The following is a 19450-nucleotide window of genomic DNA, read 5'->3' on the forward strand; positions in this document are numbered from 1 at the left end:
GAAGGACTATTTCCATGGCTTTAACCTAAAGTAAGAGGAATGGGGCTAAAAACAAAAAAGATTTTTTTAATATACTAAACATTTACTAAAGGATAATTAGTGAAATAAACGTCAACGTGATCAATTAAATGTGATGTAAAATTTTCTCATTTATTACCATATGTGGAAATGTCCACGTGTGAAAATAGGATATAAAACAGTACACAAAGCATAGTCTAGTCTAATTTATTTTGTCTATTTTATTTAGTTAGTTAGCTTTTAGCCACACAGCTTGTGGTATCTTTAGTTGCCCAACCAGGCGTGGAACCCAGACCCTCAACAGTGAGAGTGCAGAGCCCTAACCACTGGACAGCCAGGAACTCCCAGTCTAATTTTTTTTTTAATACTAGAATGAAATAAAACAAAAAACTATCAGGGTTTGTTCTCTGTGGGATTATAGATGATACTCATTTTCTTCTTTGTACTCTTCTGTATTTCCCAAATTTTCTATGACAACTATATATTATTTTTATAAAGCAGAAAATACTGTTAATTCATCATTTGCTAAAAAAATTGAATTAGTGGCTAGAAAATTGACCCACTCTTATCCTTTAAAATATTACATATTATAATCTTTGCAGAATGCTAAGGAAAAGGCAATAAAGGGGATTCTCTGGTGGTCCAGTGATTGGGACTCCACACTTCACCATAGTGGGGCACAGTTTGATCTCATGGCTAGGGATCTCACCTGCCTGTAAGGTACAGCCTAAAAAACTTTAAAAAATAATAAAATAACGTAAGGCCATAAAGAAAATAGAATACTAAAAAAAATTTAATGCCCACCCTACCTCCCCCTAAAAAGGTAACGAAGAACAAAGAAGCAGAAATGGAAATGACCACCAATATATAGCCTGAAGTTCAAGCATGAATAATTACATAAATGTAAATGATCTGCTGCTGCTGCTGCTAAGTCGCATCAGTCGTGTCCGACTCTCTGTGACGCCATCGACGGCAGCCCACCAGGCTTCCCCGTCCTTGGGATTCTCCAGGCAAGAACACTGGAGTGGGTTGCCATTTCCTTCTCCAATGCAGAAAAGCGAAAAGTGAAAGTGAAGTCGCTCTCAACACCCAATTAAAAGGTAGAGACTGTCAGAATGGATCAAAAAACAAGCCCCAACTACATTTGTTCATAAGAGACACATTTTAAAATATAGAACACAAATGAGTTAAAAGGGTAGCTTGGGGCTTCCCTAGAGGCTCAGTGGTAAAAAATCTACCTGCTAATGCAGGAGACATAGGTTCCATCACTGGTCTGGGATGATCCCACATGCTGTGAACCGCAACTACTGAGCCTGTGCTCTAGAGCCCAGGAGCTGCAGCTACTGAGGTCTGCGTGCCTAGAGCCCATGCTCCACAACAAGAGAAGCCACTGCAAAGAGAAGCGTGCAACTAGAGAGAAGCCCCTGCTCCGCACAACTACAGAAAAGCCCACGCGGCAGCAAAGATCCAGCACGACCAAAAAAATAAATTAAAAAAAAAATCAATATGATTTAAAAAGGGATGGGGGTAGTATGGTCATCAAAGACTTGAAGATAAAGAGCATTATCGGAGATAAAAAGGATCATTTTACAAAAGGATCAATTCATTAAGGAGACATATCAATCCCAAATGTGTATATATACCTAAAAGGGGTTCAAAACATATTAAACAAACACTGACATAACTCATGGGAGAAAGAGACAAAAATACAATCCTATTTGAAAAACGTAACATCCTTCTCCCAGTAACTGACAGAATTAGACCCCTCTATCAGCAAGATGTTGAAGCTGAAACTCCAGTACTTTGGCCACCTCATACAAAGAGCTGACTCATTGGAAAAGACCCTGATGCTGGGAAGGATTGGGGGCAGGAGGAGAAGGGGACGACAGAGGATGAGATGGTTGGATGGCATCACTAACTCGATGGACATGGGTTTGGGTAGACTCCGAGAGTTGGTGATGGACAGGGAGGCCTTGCGTGCTGCAATTCATGGGGTTGCAAAGAATCGGACACGACTGAGTGACTGAACTGAACTGAACTGATCAGCAAGATAAAGATGATGAGCACAACACTAGCAACCAACCTGAACACTATATCCAATAACTGTAGAAAATAAGTTCTTTTCAAAACCACATAGAACATTCACCAAGGTGTATCACACTATGGGACATTAAAAAGAAAAATATATATAGAGTATGTCCACTGATCACAAGAGTAAGAAAGTGAAAGTTGCTGGCGTCTGATTCTTTGCAACCCCATGGACTATACAGTCCATGGAATTCTCCAGGCCAGAATACCGGAGTGGGTAGCCTTTCCCTTCTCTAGGGGATCTTCCCAACCCAGGGATTGAACCTAGGTCTCCTGCATTGCAGGTGGATTCTTTACCAGCTGAGCCACAAGGGAAGCCCAAGAATACTGGAGTGGGTATAGCATATCCCTTCTCCAAGGGATCTCCCCAACCCAGGGATCAAACCAGGGTCTCCTACATTGCAGGAGGATTCTTTACCAACTGAGCTATCAGGGAAGCCCCCTACAGGAGTAAACTAGAAATCAATAGCAAAAATATTTCTGGAAAATTCTCAAATATTTGTAAAATAACAACACACTTCCAAATAACTCACAGATCAAAGTAGAAATCACAGGGGAAATTAGAAAATATTTTGAATTGAATGACAATCAAAATATAGTATATCAAAATGTGTGGGACATAAAATGACTTTAAATACTCATTTTAGTGGAAAAAAAGATTTAAAATAAGGGTCTGAGCATCTTAAAACAGTCAATAAAATAACCTAAAATAAATAATAATAGATTAAGCTCAAAGTAAGTACAAAGAGGGTAATAAAGAGCAGAAATCAATGAAACAGAAAACAAACAACAATTTTAAAAGTTTCTTTCACAACATTGATCAAATTGATAAACTCTTGGAGGCATTAAAAAGAAAAAAGAATACAAATCACTAGTATCAGGAATGTTATTTGGAATATGTTACCTTGATACAAACCACTAACAGAATCCTAGCAAAGACTTGCATTTAGAAAATCCATTATATTAACCCCAATGGGGTTGAAAAATCAGCAAGGGATGGCGTGATTGGGACTATACTTTGGTAGAAGGATTAACAAGCTGACTATATGGGAAAATTAGCAGGCGACAAAGAGACTAGGGGAGGAAAACTGGTTTACAAGACACATGTTTCACCTTCCTGCCTCTAAATCAACCCCCTTAACACTCTGGCCCTACTTGAGTGGCTGTCATGTGGTCATGCCACGACGCGATTAGTGACGCACAGACTAGGGTGGAGTTATCACACTAGTTCTTCCTAGCTTACGCTCCACATGGATAGTTATCTCATTCAGTCTCCATTCCCACCTTCTCCTATGGGTCTTCCAGTATGGAAGAATCTGGAATATGAAACATTTCTCAGACTCCTTTGCTGCTCGGGACCTGACAATTAGCAACACTCACAATATCTGGAAGATGAAAACACGGTGGGGGCCACCCCCTGCTGCAAGGCCTGCCACCAGGCAAGATTCTAGGGCGGGATGGGCAGTTGCAATGGGCAGACACGGGGCTCCGCTGTGAAGCCTCCGTCTGTGTGGGTGTCGAGAGGCAGTCGTGGTGATGGCAGCAGCCTGAACTTCAGGCTTCTGGATTACCGCTGCAGTTGTGTGCTCTTAAAGCCAAGGGTTCAAAGGGTGGCCCCCTGACTCTTGCTCCTCTCGTTCTTTTATTTCTTAAACAGCTAATTACCTACATTAAATCCTCTTCTGCTTAAATTACTCCGAGCGGTCTCAGTTTTCTGCACTGAACCCTGACACACCTGCATCACCAGTTTACAGATGACAGAGTTTAATATTGACTTGTTTTCGTCCCTTTCTACAATCATACAAGGAATGCAAAACACACAAATTTCCCCCATTTGATGAACAAAGAAATCAAGGCTCAGAAAACTTAAAAAGTGCGAGCAGTAGTGAGCCCCCCAACACTGGAGAGGTTCAAACACACCAGATGTAATTTGGCAGAGGCATTTTTAAAAGATCGCTAAGCTTCAGATGGGGAATTAAAAAGGATGCCTTTCAAAGTCTCTTCCAAAAATTTCCAATTCCAGTCTACCTCACCAATCACCATACAAACAGCCCAACCTGGATCTCTCCAGAACTAGACATGCCTCCCCAGAATTTTCCAAAGAAGAATAAAATCCCTGTAGATTAGATTCAACACACAAACAAGGAAAAAAAAAAAAAAGAGAGGGGCAAGGGAAAGCGAGTAGAGGGAGAAGGAAGACGAGAAAAATCAAAGGGATGGGAGTCACCTCTACATTAAATTTTGGCAGGTTACTGGAAAACTTACAGTAAATAAGCTTCAGCAATTGCAGTTTGAAAAGAGGAAGTACCCAAGCCTCTTCAGGGCTGGTCTTTCCAAACTCAGGCTATATTAGGGTTTTCCCAGGTCAAAAGCTGCCGTCTGTGGGGTCACAGAGTCGGACACGACTGAAGCGACTTAGCAGCAGCAGCAGCAGGTCAGAAGATGATTTTGAGAAGCTGAGAAATGCTAAGGATCCTCTTCTAGGAAAAGTGTGTAGAATACACATATATGTGTGTGACCACAGGGCTACATGGAACCCCCAGAGCCTGTTCTCAGGGACCTAGCTCTCCACATGCCCCCCTGGGTAGGCTCATCTCCCTCAAGGGACCCCCTGCTTGCTGCCGTCCCTTTCCCAAGCATAAAAGAAAAAAGGTGAGGTACACAAACCTCTGTCGGGTGTGCAGAAGGAATCTTATACTCAAGTTCATCCAGCATTAACTCACCAGTTGCTCCTAAGCATGGATGGCAGTCCGCTGATTTACATTATGCTAGGCACCCAATGAACATTTATCAATCGACATATAGCTTTAGGGGTTGTTAGCCTTTATTTAAAAAAAAAAAAAACAGCAAATGAAATAAGTCAATAATGTCCTAGGATTCTTAGGAATCATGCTATGAAAGCTGAAAAAAATTCATAATAACAGAGTAACTTATTATAGAGGACAGTTTCATTACTATGGTTACAAAATACTTCCATTGTTTCTGAGAACGCCACCAGAGGAGTTCAATGAGCAGGGAGACAGGAACAAAAGAGTGAACTCTTCCCCAGTTTTGGTGAGCCACACACGCTAAGGATCAGAACATTAGGCGACTCAGCCCTCGGTTAAATTACTGAGATACAAAGCACTGGAAAACAGATCTCATAAAGACCACATGGGCTTTGTTTCAAAGAGCAGTTGGCCAGTTTATAAAAAATGATACTTAAACATTAGCCTGATTTTCCATCTTTCCTAGTTATCTTTGCATAAATAAGATTTAAGGGGTTGTGTGTATGCGTTTTTCCTACTTTTGTTTTGACTAGACAGTTTTCATGAGGGGGAAAATGCTGTCTAATCACTATACACTGTAACCTTACTTCAAACCCACAAATTGTTTCAAAGTTTATTCTGTGATAAAAACCTATCCTACGTTTTTCCATAACAGCTGCTTTCCTTAAACATTAGCTCAACTTTAATGTCACAAGGCAAACTACACAAGAAAAGCCAAAAGTAAAGTCTTGTTTCCCTCAAAATTCAAACAGATGTTTTGTGTAATCAAAACAATCCCCTATTTGAATCCCCTGTACACACACTACACTGACCTTCAGGTTATGTTCTAAAATCTTTGAAACACTAACTAGAAGATAAGAGGATGTCCCCACTGGAAATGTTTTAACATTCATTTTAATGAAGGTTGCAAAGGTTCACTTTGGACTACCTGAAAAACCTGATCGTTAAGGACAATCAAGGTGTTTTAGATGAGTACTTGATTCACATTGCTCTCAGCGCCCAATCTCAGCCATAAATTCAACTAACAACAGCAATATGTAATGACAATTCACTTACAATGCTGCTTGACTCAGGACAAGGAAAGAACACAAGATCTTTATCTATAATTACCATTATAATTAAAGACACAGAAAGCAGCTTAGTCAAAGGATAAAATGGAATTGTGTCCAATGGCTAGCTCTGCAGATGTACCACATTATCTAAGGACTTCTTTTTTAATGTTAAATTATCATAGATGAACAGGCCACATATCACTCTCCTGCTCTCATATACAAGTAGACGTTGCCTTCCTTATTGCTCTGCCCTTTCTAAGGTTTCTACATGGTGATTTACATGAAAACACTGGGGAAATTGAAAAGCTTCTGAGTCTCATATTTAAACACACTTGCAGATACTAAATATCTTTGGGAAATCTACAGGTGATATTGACAGAGAAAACAGAGGTGGGAATCAAGCACTGGGCAAGAGGTTTTTCCCTTTCACCTTATTAGCAGAGAGATGATTGGGAGGCTGCTTTCTACTCCGAACAGATCAGCCCGATCCCAGCAAAGTAAGCCCACTCAGACTTGCCTCCGCCCTAAGCCATTTGTCAGCTCGCCAGGTCAGCTCTAAAGCTGCCCAAGAAAACAAATCTGAATGATCAACTTTCATGTTGACTTTCCACCTACAATGGTGATCTTCACTCTCTTTACTGTTTAAGGTCAGTGACAGACTTCTTTCCAACAACGTGAACTTGGCTAACTATACAGAGACATCTCCAAACCACTCTTTCTGTATCAGCAACAGTTTAACTTCAGTCAAATCACCACCTTTGTCAGAGCAAAGGTATCTTATCGTTGCTAAGGTAGAGCAACGATATAGCCATTTTACTGCATCTCAACTGCATTTTATAAAATGAATAGAAAAAACTGCCAACACTAGTGATAAGCACAGGACTCAAACTTAAAGCAGTTAAAACAGAGCCCTTCACACAGCAAAAAAACAGGGATCCAAACACCATCTAGACAGATGGTATCCGCATAAGCAGCTGTAAAGAAAAAGACCAAAGTTAAAGATGATGTTAAAAATGGCTGAACCAGGGGGCTTTCCTGGCGGTCCAGTGGTTAAGACTTCACCTTCCAATGCAGGAAGGTGCATTGGAAGGTTCGAAGGGTGCAGGTTCGATCCCTAGTCAGGGAGCTAACATCCCACATGCCTCGCTGTGGCCAAAAAAACCAAAACATACACAACAGAAGCAATATGACAACGAAGTCAACAAAGACTATTTAAAAAAAAAGAGGAAGAAAATGGTTGCACCATATTGTCAACGGTATCTAAAAAGGGTGAAGTTGGGATTTTCTTCATTATTTTTAGTCTTTTGGGAATTGAAATACCCATACATACACACTCCTATTAATACATAAGCCTATTAGCTGACTTTCACATATTTACATTTACTTAATATCTCTGGAAAATTTTCCATAGTTGAAGGTGGAGGACTACTACACTATTTTCTGGGTATAAGCATAAAAAGCGTGGCTGCAAATGAGTGGCTGGTGCGTTTAAAAAATGCCTTGGTCACCCTGTAATTCAGCAAAGAGTTGAATCAAACATAGTACCTATAACATAATCCCAACTCTGCAAAGTAAAATTATATGTTAAATCTGAGTCAAAATATCAAATACGGTTCTCTCTGGGTGAGGATATGTATTTCATAAATACCCCGTCACTGTTCAAAAGAGCATCAGTCATGAAAAGCATGAACTTTTGCACTTGGATCCCTTCCAAGTGTGGAAGCAACACGTGATATAATGTGGACCTAACATTTCCAATCACTGTAAACAAAAGAGTTGTGTAACCAAAAACACACAACAGGAGGTTCAGCCAGTCTACAGTATGTGCTCTGTCTAGGAGGAGAGAGGAAATGTACCCACGCAGTAGCCAGGAACAACTCCAGTGTGTCAGACGACCATGTTCTAGGTGGTATGGACAGGTTTTGGGTGCAAGTTCAGAGGGAACTCGAAAAGTAAGGGAAAGGTCGTTTCTGAGGAAAAGGCTTCTTGAGCTTGGCCTTAAATGCAGAGATTTGGGTTTTACAGAGAAAAAGGAGAGACACCTCAGGGCAATCAGTACCTTTATCTGGTACGTAATTTACTCTTCAAACAAGTCTTTGAGGATTGATTGTGTGTGTGTGTGTGTGTGTGTGCTTATCTGTTTTAAGCTACAATCTAGAGGTGAAAAGATGCCCTGATAAGGAGGATCCACCAATTCCAGTTAACACTTAACAGAGGTCATCCTCTAAGACCCTCCTTCGGGGACTTCAGTTATCTCTAACTCCCATGACCCCAGGTTTTGTTAACTAGGGGAAGGTTGAGAACTGGTGAAAACTGCAAGAACTCTTGATACACAGCAACTCTGCCTAAGGCTACATTGCCTGGGATGACCCAGGTGCCTTCTGAGTCCTTGTGCAGAAAGGTTCAGGGCCGGGAAAAGAAATTTATACAGTTAAGATAAGCCCTGACCTCCCTTTCTTAAGAGCATTATACAATTGTGAGTCCTTTCTCTGCTCCTGCGGACAGCAACAGGCAGACACATTTCCTAACAAGTGTGGAATGTCTTTCTCAAGGACTTAAAGTCCTTTCCTTTAAAATGTAGTCCTCTGGAAAGATAGGGCCTATCTCCCAGTCTTGGTGGAAGAACAGAATCTAACTTGCTAGCTAGGAGACCCTGCTGGCCTCATCACCCCACCCATACGAACAAACACGTCTCACTTCTCTGACTCTGCTTGGGCCCCCACTCCCTCCTCCCTTTAAAACTCCCAGGCACCTGTAAATCAGAACACAGCTGAGCTCTTTCCGTCAATGAGTGATTACCGAATAAAATCTGTTTTCACTGCTTTAACTAACGCCCAGCTTTATTTATCTTTGACAATGGGGAGTCCCTGGGTGACTTTTGACAATTAACATAACAGACGTTAGAAACAGACTTTTGTTGGGGAAAATCTCAGTTATCAAGTAATATGATATGGCTGGAAATACCTTGGCATTCTTGTCCTTATATGAACTGGTTACAAGGACAAAGTGAGTCTTCTGCCTGAGAGGGGCACCGTGGGTTTGATCTATCCAAGAGGTCCTATGCTTCGGTCCTGGACAAGTTCTTCCTTCTAGAAGGTTATCACATCTGCCCCAGGTGAACAGGCAAGCTGCGTGCTGGTTCACCAAGAAGGTCAAACAGCTGCAGCTTTGAGAAGCCACAGGTCAGGCTGTGTACCTGTTCTGTGCCTGCCTGCCGGTAACTATCTGCACCAGTGGCAGAATGTGGTCTGAGACTTACTGTCTTTATAACCTGGACCACTGTGAGGAAGAAGCTAAACCTCGCCAAACTCCTGATAACTGCCAATAACTACTAAGATGGCCACATAATGATGTATTTAACAGTGCCTCAGGGTCACTAGGAGAAGGCAATGGCACCCCACTCCAGTACTCTTGCCTGGAAAATCCCATGGATGGAGGAGCCTGGTAGGCTACAGTCCATGGGGTCACTAACAGTCGGACACGACTGAGCGACTTCACTTTAACCTTTCATGCAATGGAGAAGGAAATGGCAACGCACTCCAGTATTCTTGCTTGGAGAATCCTAGGGACGGTGGAGGCTGGTGGGCTGCTGTCTATGGCGTCGCACAGAGTTGGACACGACTGAAGCGACTTGGCAGCAGCAGGGTCACTATGAAAGTGAAAGTCGCTCAGTCGTGTCCGACTCTTTGAGACCCCATGGACTATACACAGTCCATGGAATTCTCCAGGCCAGAATACTGGAGTGGGTAGCCCTTCCCTTCTCCAGGGGATCTTCCCAACCTAGGGATTGAACCCAGGTCTCCCACACTGCAGGCAGATTAAAGAAACCAGCTGAACCACAACGGAAGCCCAAGAATCCTTGGAGTGGGTAGCCTATCCCTTCTCCAGCAGATCTTCCCGACCCAGGAATTGAACGGGGGTCTCCCACATTGCAGGTGGATTCTTTATCAACTGAGCTATCAAGGAAGCATTATAGCTCTTTACCAACCGAGCTATTAGGGCAATTATGAGCAACAACCGTCAGCAGTGGTTCCTCATGATTTATTCATGTTGTATTTGGAATAATAAGAACTAGCAGTCTCCCAGTTAAAAGATCAGACTCGAGTCAGGTGGAGCAGTGTTGAAGGCCTGGCTCCACCACCATATAAACATCAGTCAAGCTAATTTCTCTCTTGCACTTCAGTTGCCTCACCTGCAAAAGGAAGCCAAAATGAACATTCCTCGACCCCACAGGGTTCCTGTGAAGTGTGAGTGATATAATGTAGATAAAAACAGCACCCTTGTGGACATGAAATAAGCTTCAGCTATTGTTACTATTATCATTAATGCTTACATTTGCCTGGAGTAAAACCTGCCAAGCCTTACTCTCAAACTGCCTTGATAGTGGTTATCTAGATTTTCCAATTACACATTTCACCTCTGAAAGGGTGCCCTGTCATTTTCCAGTAGTGAGCCTACCTCACACGTCCAGCCCCAACTAGCCCTTAAGCTCCAGGAGAGCAAGGATGCACTTTGTTCACTGCCCAGAGGCCTTAGCATAGTGCTGGGTACCCAGGTGCAGAGTGACCACCCTCCTGTGATGTCTGCTTCCATTAGCATCCACTGGGGTTATCCTGGTGGCTCAGATGGTAAGGAATCTGCCTACAGTGCAAGAGACATGGGTTTGATCCCCGGATCAAGAAGGTCCCCTTGGAAAAGAGAATGGCTACCCACTCCAGTATTCGTGCCTGGAGAATTCCATGGAAGAGGAGCCTAGTGGGCTACCGTCCATGAGGTTGCAGAGTCAGACACGACTGAGCAACTAACACGCTAGAAGCCAACAGCCCAAGCAAAATCTAAGTGTATCAGAGTCAAAACAAAAATAAAATGACCTGGAGACTGTCCAGGTACAACTGGGTAACGGCCACCAAGATCTGGGGGGTCCCTTATTCTGTACCAAATCCTGTACTAGAGACGCTATTGCATGGAATCCTCCCAATAACCCTGGGAGACATTATCATACCCATTCAACAGCTGAGGAAAACTGAGGGTAAATAATACGCACAGTCACACCAGCCCTCAGTGTCCAAATTTCCCAATTCAAACCCAGACCTAAGTCCAAAGCCCAGGCTATTTTCTGGATTACACACTGTTTTAGTTAAGGTCCCCCCCAATTTCTATCTCCAGCCTCAAACTTCTCCCAACTTAAAAATCCAACTGATGGCTGGCCATCTCTATTTAACTTCTAATTGGCATTTCAAATGTAGCAAAGCCAGAAGAAAACTATGGGTTTTCCTCACCAAATATCCTTCTTCCTCACCTCAGTGAGGCACTATCATCTATTCAGGTGCCCGGGTCACAAACAGAATCTCTTATTTCCACATCCCACTTCTAACCCATGCAAAAGTCCAGCTCTACCTCTAAAATATGCCCAGAAGCCAACACCATCCCACCGTTGGCACTACTACGCCCTAAATTAAGGGAGTACACTCTCTCCTTGGCCTACAGCAACAGCAGATTGCCAGGATTCAAGCTCCACCAGGAAGGATTCTGGTTCACTGCTGAAGCCTAGAACACTGTTCACACCCAGGAGGCGGCAGTTTAAAAGCATTCACTGAATGAACGGTTCTGACTGCTCTCACCTTCACACTAGTCCCTGACACACTTAAATATTCATGGCGCCCAAAACGATCTTCTAGGTGTAAATCAAGCCACAGTTCTCACCTGCTCAAAATCCCCCAACAGCCTTTCCCTGTAAGAGAAATAAAACCCAAACTTTATCGGTGACCGACCCCACCTAGTCCTACCTGCCTCTTTACCTCATCTACGACACTCCAGCCTCCTGGACTCTTCCAACACCTCACTGTTCCTCGAACACCCTGGAAGGCTTGCTACACAGACCCTCACATGGGTCCCTCTCCATCAGTCTCAATTCCAAGGGCATCTTCTCAGACAGACTTTCCCTACGGAGGCCGCTTTGCCCACCAGGACCTGTTACAGTATCAGTGTTGTTTACTGATTACAGTATATTATTGTTTCATTGCTCCAACGTTTATGTAATGCCACCCCATCCCCGCCCCAGCGGGACCAATTGCTGAGGGCAGAGATGATGTCTGTCTGGCTCACAGCGCTATCTCCAGCTCTTGGCACATAGTAGGTGCTGTGATATTGTGATATAATCAGGAATATTTATTTGGTCTTCTACTTGGCTATGGGAGGCCCGAAGACTTGATATTGGCAGCTGGAGTGTGCGGGGTGCCAGACAGGGAGAAGGGTCGTGTTGTGGGATTAGGCCCTAGCCTGGGGGATATCTGACATCCAGGTAATGTCAGAATTAAACTGTATTGTTGTACACCCAGTTAATATCCGGAGAGTTGGGGAACTGATTGGTGTGGATTGGGTGGGGTGGGGGTCCGTACATTGATGTCAGAAGTGATGTAAGTAAAAACAATGCACTTAAAAACTTTAAAAAGTTTTTTTTAAGGATTTCTAGACTTCAATACTTTCTGATGGTGCTGTGTGGGTTTTTTTAATGTAAACTTAACAGTTTCATTCATATGAAATCATAGCGTCATCACCCGCCTCCCAGCGTTGAGACCCACCACAGTGAAGCCTCAAGCAGTCCTGAGAAAGCAGAAGTTAACTTCCCTGTGATGAACAGCCAGGATTTGGTTCTTTCCAAAGTCCTGAGAAGGGGATTTTAGAAACAAGTCATAAAACCCTGCCAAAATATCAACCATACCAATAATTCTTTTACAAGACCCACTTGAGTACTGGCAATAATTTTCCGAGCTCTAAATTACCCACTGGGAGCCACAGAAAGCCTCAAGGGGCTTTCAAGGGACTGGAGGACAGGTGCCTCGAAATATCGGTAACCTAATCACTATACAATGAGGGGTCACGTCAAAATGGAACTTCAAAACAGCCACAATGAACGATTTGCAAAGCCTTCTTGAGATCTGGAATATTCTGAAAGCGCCTTCTGAGGTCCACTTTGGTCTCCAGAGCCCTGAGAGGTGTTAAGTGCCCTCTCTTGTCGCTTTGCCTGACTGAGGGCAAGTCATTCCACCTCAAGTTAAAAACCTCAATTTCCTCATCTCTGAAAAGACCAGCTTGAATGCATGCCAAGGACAGTATTAGACCTCAAAAACCAAGCGATAACTTCCCAGGGCTACAGAGGTCGGATTACCTACCAGTCTAATCGGCGGCTATTCAGAAACCCACAGCTTAAACCCTGCATCGCTTACGGGCTGGCCTGATTGTCGCAAGGCTGAACGTACCAGCAAGCAGCGACAGCCGGGCTAGACTCATTGGGGAAAACGAACCATTAAAACTCTGTAAAGAAATGCTGATAATCAACATGCCTGGGAAGGTGGGAGCGCAACGTCCGGCAGACTTTACCTACTTCTTCCTTTCTAACTCTGCAAGAAAGAATGAAAGCAGCGTTAAAGGTTAAAACCTACTGCCAATTCTGCCTTAACGCACTACCAACCGGTAGAAGACGCCGATCCCAAGCGGTCACAGGTGTTTTCAGATCTCGGGAGTTTAATAGGAGAGAGTTACAAACAGGTTCGGGCAAGTTCACAGCCGAAAAGGGGATGAGAAGGCTCGAGGTCCCTACCCAGGCGGCGTGTTCGTGTCCAGCCAGGGTTGGGTCGGGAAATTCAACAAGCAGGGCTGAGTCTTTCCTGCGCCCAGACCTGAGCCCTGCGGTTTGGAAAGCAGGATTTTCTGTTCTCGAATGAACAGAGCCAGAGCTCTGGAGCCTTGGGAGATGTCAAGCGCAATCTGCCTGGGCCAAACGAGCCGAGTTTCGTTCAGGGCACGGGAGAGGAGTGGCTGCCCAAGCCCACGTCTTCTCCTGGGTTCGCGAGGCTGGCAGAGCCCGGTGGCCTACGGAGCTCGGCTCCACACACTCGTGCCCTGGGTAGTAGGCGACACTCTCCAGAAACAGTCGGCACCTTCCGCGCGAACCCTGCTTGCCCCGCCCTAAGCCAAGTTCCTACCTAACGCCCAACGAGAAGACCTCGGGGTCGCCTCTCGGGCTGCCCTCCGTGTGCCTCTGGTCTGCCCGCCGAGGCAGTGTTTCCCCGACGGCTGAGCGCCGCGCTCCGGCCCGGGGCACTCACCCAGGCGGCGCGGAGTCACCCGCCCCACTTTCGGCGGCGGAGGCGGGGCGCACACCCAGGGAAGCCCGCGGTGCCTCGGACTCCTGGCCAGGTCTCCACCGATCCGTCTCCCTCTGCTCACCTGGCCCGCACAGCACCGCGCTGACATAGCGGCGGTCGACCACCACACCCGCGCGCTCGCCCGCTCGCAGCTTCCCTCCGGCGCTCGTGGCTAGCTCCGGCCTCAAGCGTCCGTCCGCGGACCGCTCACACCTCCACGCCGCGCAACCCCAGCTGAGCTTGGGGGACCTAGGCCTGGGTGAAAACAACCTCCGCCAAACCCCGCCCCTCCGCTGCAGGCCCCGCCCCGCAGCCCCAGGCCCCGCCCCATAAGGCCGCGACCGCCCTCAGCCACTCCCTGTTCCCGCCCCTTCCCGGGGCACCGCCTCCGAACCCGCTCTTCCCAGCCTCGCACTTCCGCTGGCGTCAGGCAGCAGGCAGTGGTCATCACTTCCCGGTGCTGCGCTGGACTGCGAAGTCCGACCGCCAACAGGCTGGCCCGGCACCAGCGGGCTCCGCCGGCCTGGCCACTCTCGGTCCCCGGCCCTGAAGGGAGCAGAGCCCCCAGTCCGCGGCTCCGGTGGAAGAGCTGGTTGCTGACTCCAGTAAAGCTAGGAGCCTTTAGTGAGCGATTCCGAGTGCCCTGCACTGAACCGGCGCGATGGTGATGGCCGGGTGCTAGTCTGTGCTCGGCCTCGCGCCGAACTGGTGTATGCACGGGATCCCTGTTTCAGAAGTCCGTTTATCTTCTTCATCTCCCAATAAAATTTCTCAAACTTTGGTAAGATTCCCTCTGCCCAAGCTACGAATCCCTGGTCACTTAGCTGTCTTGGCACGTTACCATGGCACCTTAAGGGGTGCTTCCCTGTTTTCCATTCTTTCCTCCACCACCCACAGGAGAGCGCATCCTCGCCCAGGGACTTAGTTTGCATCCTCCTTCCTCTCTGGCTTCCCAGGTGGCTCAGAGGTAATGAAAATACCTCCCAATGTAGGAGACACAGGGGGCGCTGGTTCAGTCCCTGGGTGGAGGAATACCCCCTGGAGGAGGAAATGGCAACCCACTCCAGTATTCTTGCCTGGAAAAAGCCCTCGAATAAAGGAGCCTGGCGGGCCATAGTCCATGGGGTCACAAAGAGTCGGATGCCAATGAGCACGGATATTTGTTACATGCAGAAAGAGTTCTCCCTACCTAAATCTGCTCTCCTCATGGCCACTTCCCCAAGAAGAGGAATTTCTGTTAGTGCAAAGTTTGCGCCAGATTCCTTTTATTCCTTAAAATAAGGATCATTCTCTATATTTTAGAAATGGGGCGACTGAAGCTCAGGCAGTTTAAATAACTTGCCCAAAGTTTAACAGTAAAGCTGAAAAAGCAATACAGGGCCTGGGATGCACGTGTCTGATCCCCTGGGGCATGACACAAATTCGACCTTCGCCTTGGGCCAAGTAGTGTCTGTCGGCAACTGAGGAGATGGAAACTAAGAGAAAAGTCCACGGGAACCAATGCTTGGATTATGAGCAGCACAGACTTCTAGAATTGAGACAGGCTTCCAGAGTGCTTGCACTTGGACAACCTTCTTGAGCAGTAGGATACAAAGAAATTATAAGTGACTAAAAATAACTGCACACATGCACAGTTGAGACAACCTTGAGCAAGAGGATACAAAAAAGCCACAGACTACAAGTTTTTGAGGTGCCAGGAGCTAAAGCAGGTTACTATGCATGATCCCTGTACACTGCACCACCAAAGGGGTAGACATAGGTACCTGTGTGCATGCTCAGTCACTTCAGTCCTGTCCAACTCTATGCAACCCTTTGGACTATAGCCCACTAGACTCCTCTGTCCATGGGATTCTCCAGGCAAGAACACTGGAGTGGGTTGCCATGCCCTTTGCCAGAGGGTTTTCCTGGGCCAGGGATTGAACCCACATTTCTCACATCCCCTGCATGGGCAGGTGGGTTCTTTACCACTAGTGCCACCTGCTGCTGCTGCTGCTGCTAAGTCGCTTCAGTCGTGTCCGACTCTGTGCAGCCCCATAGACGGCAGCCCACCAGGCTCCCCCATCCCTGGGATTCTCCAGGCAAGAACACTGGAGTGGGTTGCCACTTCCTTCTCCAGTGCATGAAAGTGAAAAGTGAAAGTGAAGTCGCTCAGTCGTGTCCGACTCTTAGCGACCCCGTGGACTGCAGCCTACCAGGCTCCTCCGTCCATGGGATTTTCCAGGCAAGAGTACTGGAGTGGGGTGCCATTGCCTTCTCCGAGTGCCACCTGGGAAGCCCATAATAAGGTACAGCTTTTGCCAAACCCACTCATCCATCCCTATTGTTACACCAGTCAAGGACCCACGCAGCGCAGCTTCCCTCCAAGAGTTCGCAAGGGTACCCGTTTCTTGCTTTTATTCCCTGGTGATGCAACTGTTGTTCAGTTGCCCAGTCATGTCTGATTCTTTGCAACCCCGTGGACTGCAGCACGCCAGGATCCCTGTCCCTCACCATCTCGCAAAGTTTGCCCAAGTTCATGTCTATTGGATTGGTGATGCCATCCAGCCATCTCATCCTCTGACGCCCTTTTCTCTTTCTACCCTTAAACTTTCCCAGCATCGGGGACTTTTCCAATGAGTCAGCTGTTCGAATCAGATGACCAAAATACTGGAGCTTCAGCTTCAGCATCAGTCCTTTCAACGAGTATTCAGGGTTGATTTCCCTTAACTGGTTTGATCTCCAAGGGACTTTCAGGAGTCTTCTCCAGCACCACAGTTCAAAGGCATCAATTCTTTGGTGCTCTGCCTTCTTCATGGTCCAGCTCTGCCAACCATACATGGCTACTGAGAAGACCATAGCCTTGACTATATGGACCTTGGTGGGTAGAGTAATGTCTCTGCTTTTCAACACACTGTTTAGGTTTGTCATAGCTTTCCTTCTAAGAAGCAAACATCTGATTTCATGGCTGCAGTCACCATCCGTAGTGATTTTAGAGCCCAAGAAGAGGAAATATGTCACTACTTCCACCTTTTCTCCCTCTATTTGCCATGAAGTAATGGAGCCAGATTCCATGAACTTAGTTTTTCTAATATTTAGTTTTAAGCCGGCTCTTTCACTCTCCTCCTTCACCCTCATCAAGAGGCTCTTTAGTTCCTCTTTGCTTTCTGCCATTAGAGTGGTATCATCTGCGTATCTGTGGTTGTTGATGTTTCTCAACCTTTATTGGGGCTGGAGCTGATTGGGGCTGGAGTGTCTTGCCTGAAATTCTCCTCTGGCCTCTTATCAATTTCTGTTGATTAAAGGGTCCAAGGGTGGTGGTCAGTAACAGAATCTCCTAGAATCTCAGGTGCCAGCATTTAGAGGAAGAGAAATAATGGAGCAGGCCCTACTCAGAGCCATGGAAAGTAATGAGAAATGGCTCCAACTAAAATTTTTTAAATAATGTAAAACAACAACAAACAGCCTAAACAGTATCAGACCGGTGCAGCCACCTGCTTGGTGGCTGTCTATGACTCATCAGAAGCCAAGGATCTCACTGAGACTGTCTGGTTAGGTTCACTGTTGTTTGGGGTGGTCATTCTGGCCCCACTTCTTTTTTTTTAACGTGGCTCCACTTCTCACCCCGGGAGACTACTTGGGTGCCAGGAGTTTCTGTTCCCCTGGGAAGAGCCAGGAAGCTTCTGGGGAGGGGAAGGTGTGAAATCTACTTCAGTTTGAGCCTGCTGGGGCTATGAAGTCTCCTCACCTTTTAGGGAAATTGGAGCACACCACTGGGTTACAGGCAGAGCTAGTAGTAGGATCCAGGCCTCTTGAATCCTGAGCTTTTTGTTTTTTTCAAATCTATGTCAAATGTGGAAGGATTCTATGATAATATTAACATCAGCTGGCAAAGAGACAACACAACTTAATGACCAGATAATTTGTAGACTGTGCCCAAGGTACCCGAAAAACATACTGGAAGTCTGAGCTTATGAAGCTATAAAGTTGTAAATTTTAGCTTCACCAAGAACTGCCTGGATGACCTCTGAGCCTCAGCTTTATCATCTGCAAAATGGGGACTAACCGTGCATTAAATTAAATTAAATTGATAAAGAATCCACCTGCCACTGCAGGAGACGCAAGAGACGAGGGTTCAGTCCCTGGGTGGGGAAGATCCCCTGAAGTAGGAAATGGCAATCAACTCCAGTATTCTTCCTTGGGAAATCCCATAAACAGAGGAGCCTGGCCAGCTACAGTCAAGTCCATGGAGTCGCAAAGAGTAGGACATGACTGGTATTAATAAACCAGTTTAAAAATGTTAAATCATCTGTGCAGGCTGATTCTTCCTCTGCTGGAAGATCTCAAAGGAATATGGCCACTGACAACTGAAAGAAAAATTCACAATGTAAGGTGAGTTCAGTTGTATTCAGGGACCTTACTGTGAGTCATAGCCCAGGAGAGGGCCTCTCAGATAACACCAAATCAAGAAATTGGTTTCAGAGAGATAAGGGGAAAGCCAGGATAAATGTAAATAATAAATAAATAAAAAATGTAAATAATAAATTTTTAGCTGGGGGACAAAACATGTGGTCAAACATAAAAAGATAACTACTAATCTCAAGGTAATTATTTTAATACTTTTCTATGAATGGGAAGATGTAAGAATCTGGGATTCTTGAAATTTTTTCATAGATATGCTTCTTAACTATATAGGGGCCAGGATGTTTCACCTTAGAGATGCATCTTAACTATCTTTGGGGTAAAATGCAGAATGCTTCTTGGCTTTCTCCATCCTGAAGTCCCTTCTGGGTGCACTGTTGGTGGGTGATGGTGGCTAATGGCTTGATCTCTGTAGAAATGGACTGGCTGGTAACTCTTTTTTTCTTCATTCCAAGTCTGAAGGTTTCCTCCTTTCCTGGTTCTGAGGGTTTTGCAGTTACTACTTAAGGTCTGGTCGGTAACATCCTTTGCATCTGTGGTCAGTCAAAAAGAATAGAGGTAATGCCAGCAGACATGACAGAAAACAGTGGCACCTTAATTTTATTTTAAGTACTCAGCAGGCCTTTTCAAGAAAGACAGTTGTACAGTGTTCCTAACATGTAGGTAATTGTACAGTCTGTCCCGTTTGATGTGGATTTTCTCAGGAATAAGCAATAAAAGGCCTGTTTTAATAAGACTGTAGCTCTTGGCAGACCATGTGAAATATTCCCCCCACAAAAATGTTCTTAAATTAACTAAATTAGCTCCTTTTATACAGTTTAATTATACATGCATATATATATATGACATACTATAAATAACAAGCTTATAATTTGCTTTTTTCTCCTTGTGAATTTGAAGGATTTTTTTTGTTTGTTTTTTTCCCCTTTTAGGAAGGAGAAGGCAATGTTGAGTTTAAAAACACTCACTGAACTGAGAA

The 19450-nt window shown here is 45.3% G+C and overlaps 1 protein-coding gene and 1 long non-coding RNA gene across 6 annotated transcripts in view; one reads left to right on the forward strand and one right to left on the reverse strand.

The window, feature by feature from the left end:
- The window catches only part of SERINC5 (serine incorporator 5), a 100837-nt gene extending 86073 nt beyond the window's left edge, over positions 1-14764 (reverse strand). For 2 of the 5 annotated variants that reach the window (XR_014058481.1, XM_081506036.1), the window contains exon 1: positions 14156-14764. Coding sequence is in view for 1 of the 5 variants with exons in the window: in XM_081506036.1 (XP_081362162.1) it covers positions 14156-14182 (27 nt within the window). In the remaining 4 variants the exon portion in view is untranslated. Of the gene's footprint in view, positions 1-13269; positions 13327-13911 lie in introns of those variants that run through there. The other 3 variants (XM_081506035.1, XM_081506039.1, XM_081506034.1) reach the window with 3 other exon arrangements.
- LOC145512336 (uncharacterized) overlaps positions 14485-19450 on the forward strand; it is a 40008-nt gene continuing 35042 nt past the window's right edge. Inside the window, exons 1-2 of the long non-coding RNA XR_014058482.1 lie at positions 14485-14854; positions 18367-18441. This is a non-coding gene — a long non-coding RNA (uncharacterized LOC145512336). The remainder of the gene's footprint in view (positions 14855-18366; positions 18442-19450) is intronic.

The sequence above is a fragment of the Giraffa tippelskirchi genome, chromosome 7, assembly GCF_054371585.1.
Source record: "Giraffa tippelskirchi isolate mGirTip1 chromosome 7, T2T-mGirTip1v1.2.pri, whole genome shotgun sequence".
In the NCBI taxonomy this organism is placed as follows: Eukaryota; Metazoa; Chordata; class Mammalia; order Artiodactyla; family Giraffidae; genus Giraffa; species Giraffa tippelskirchi.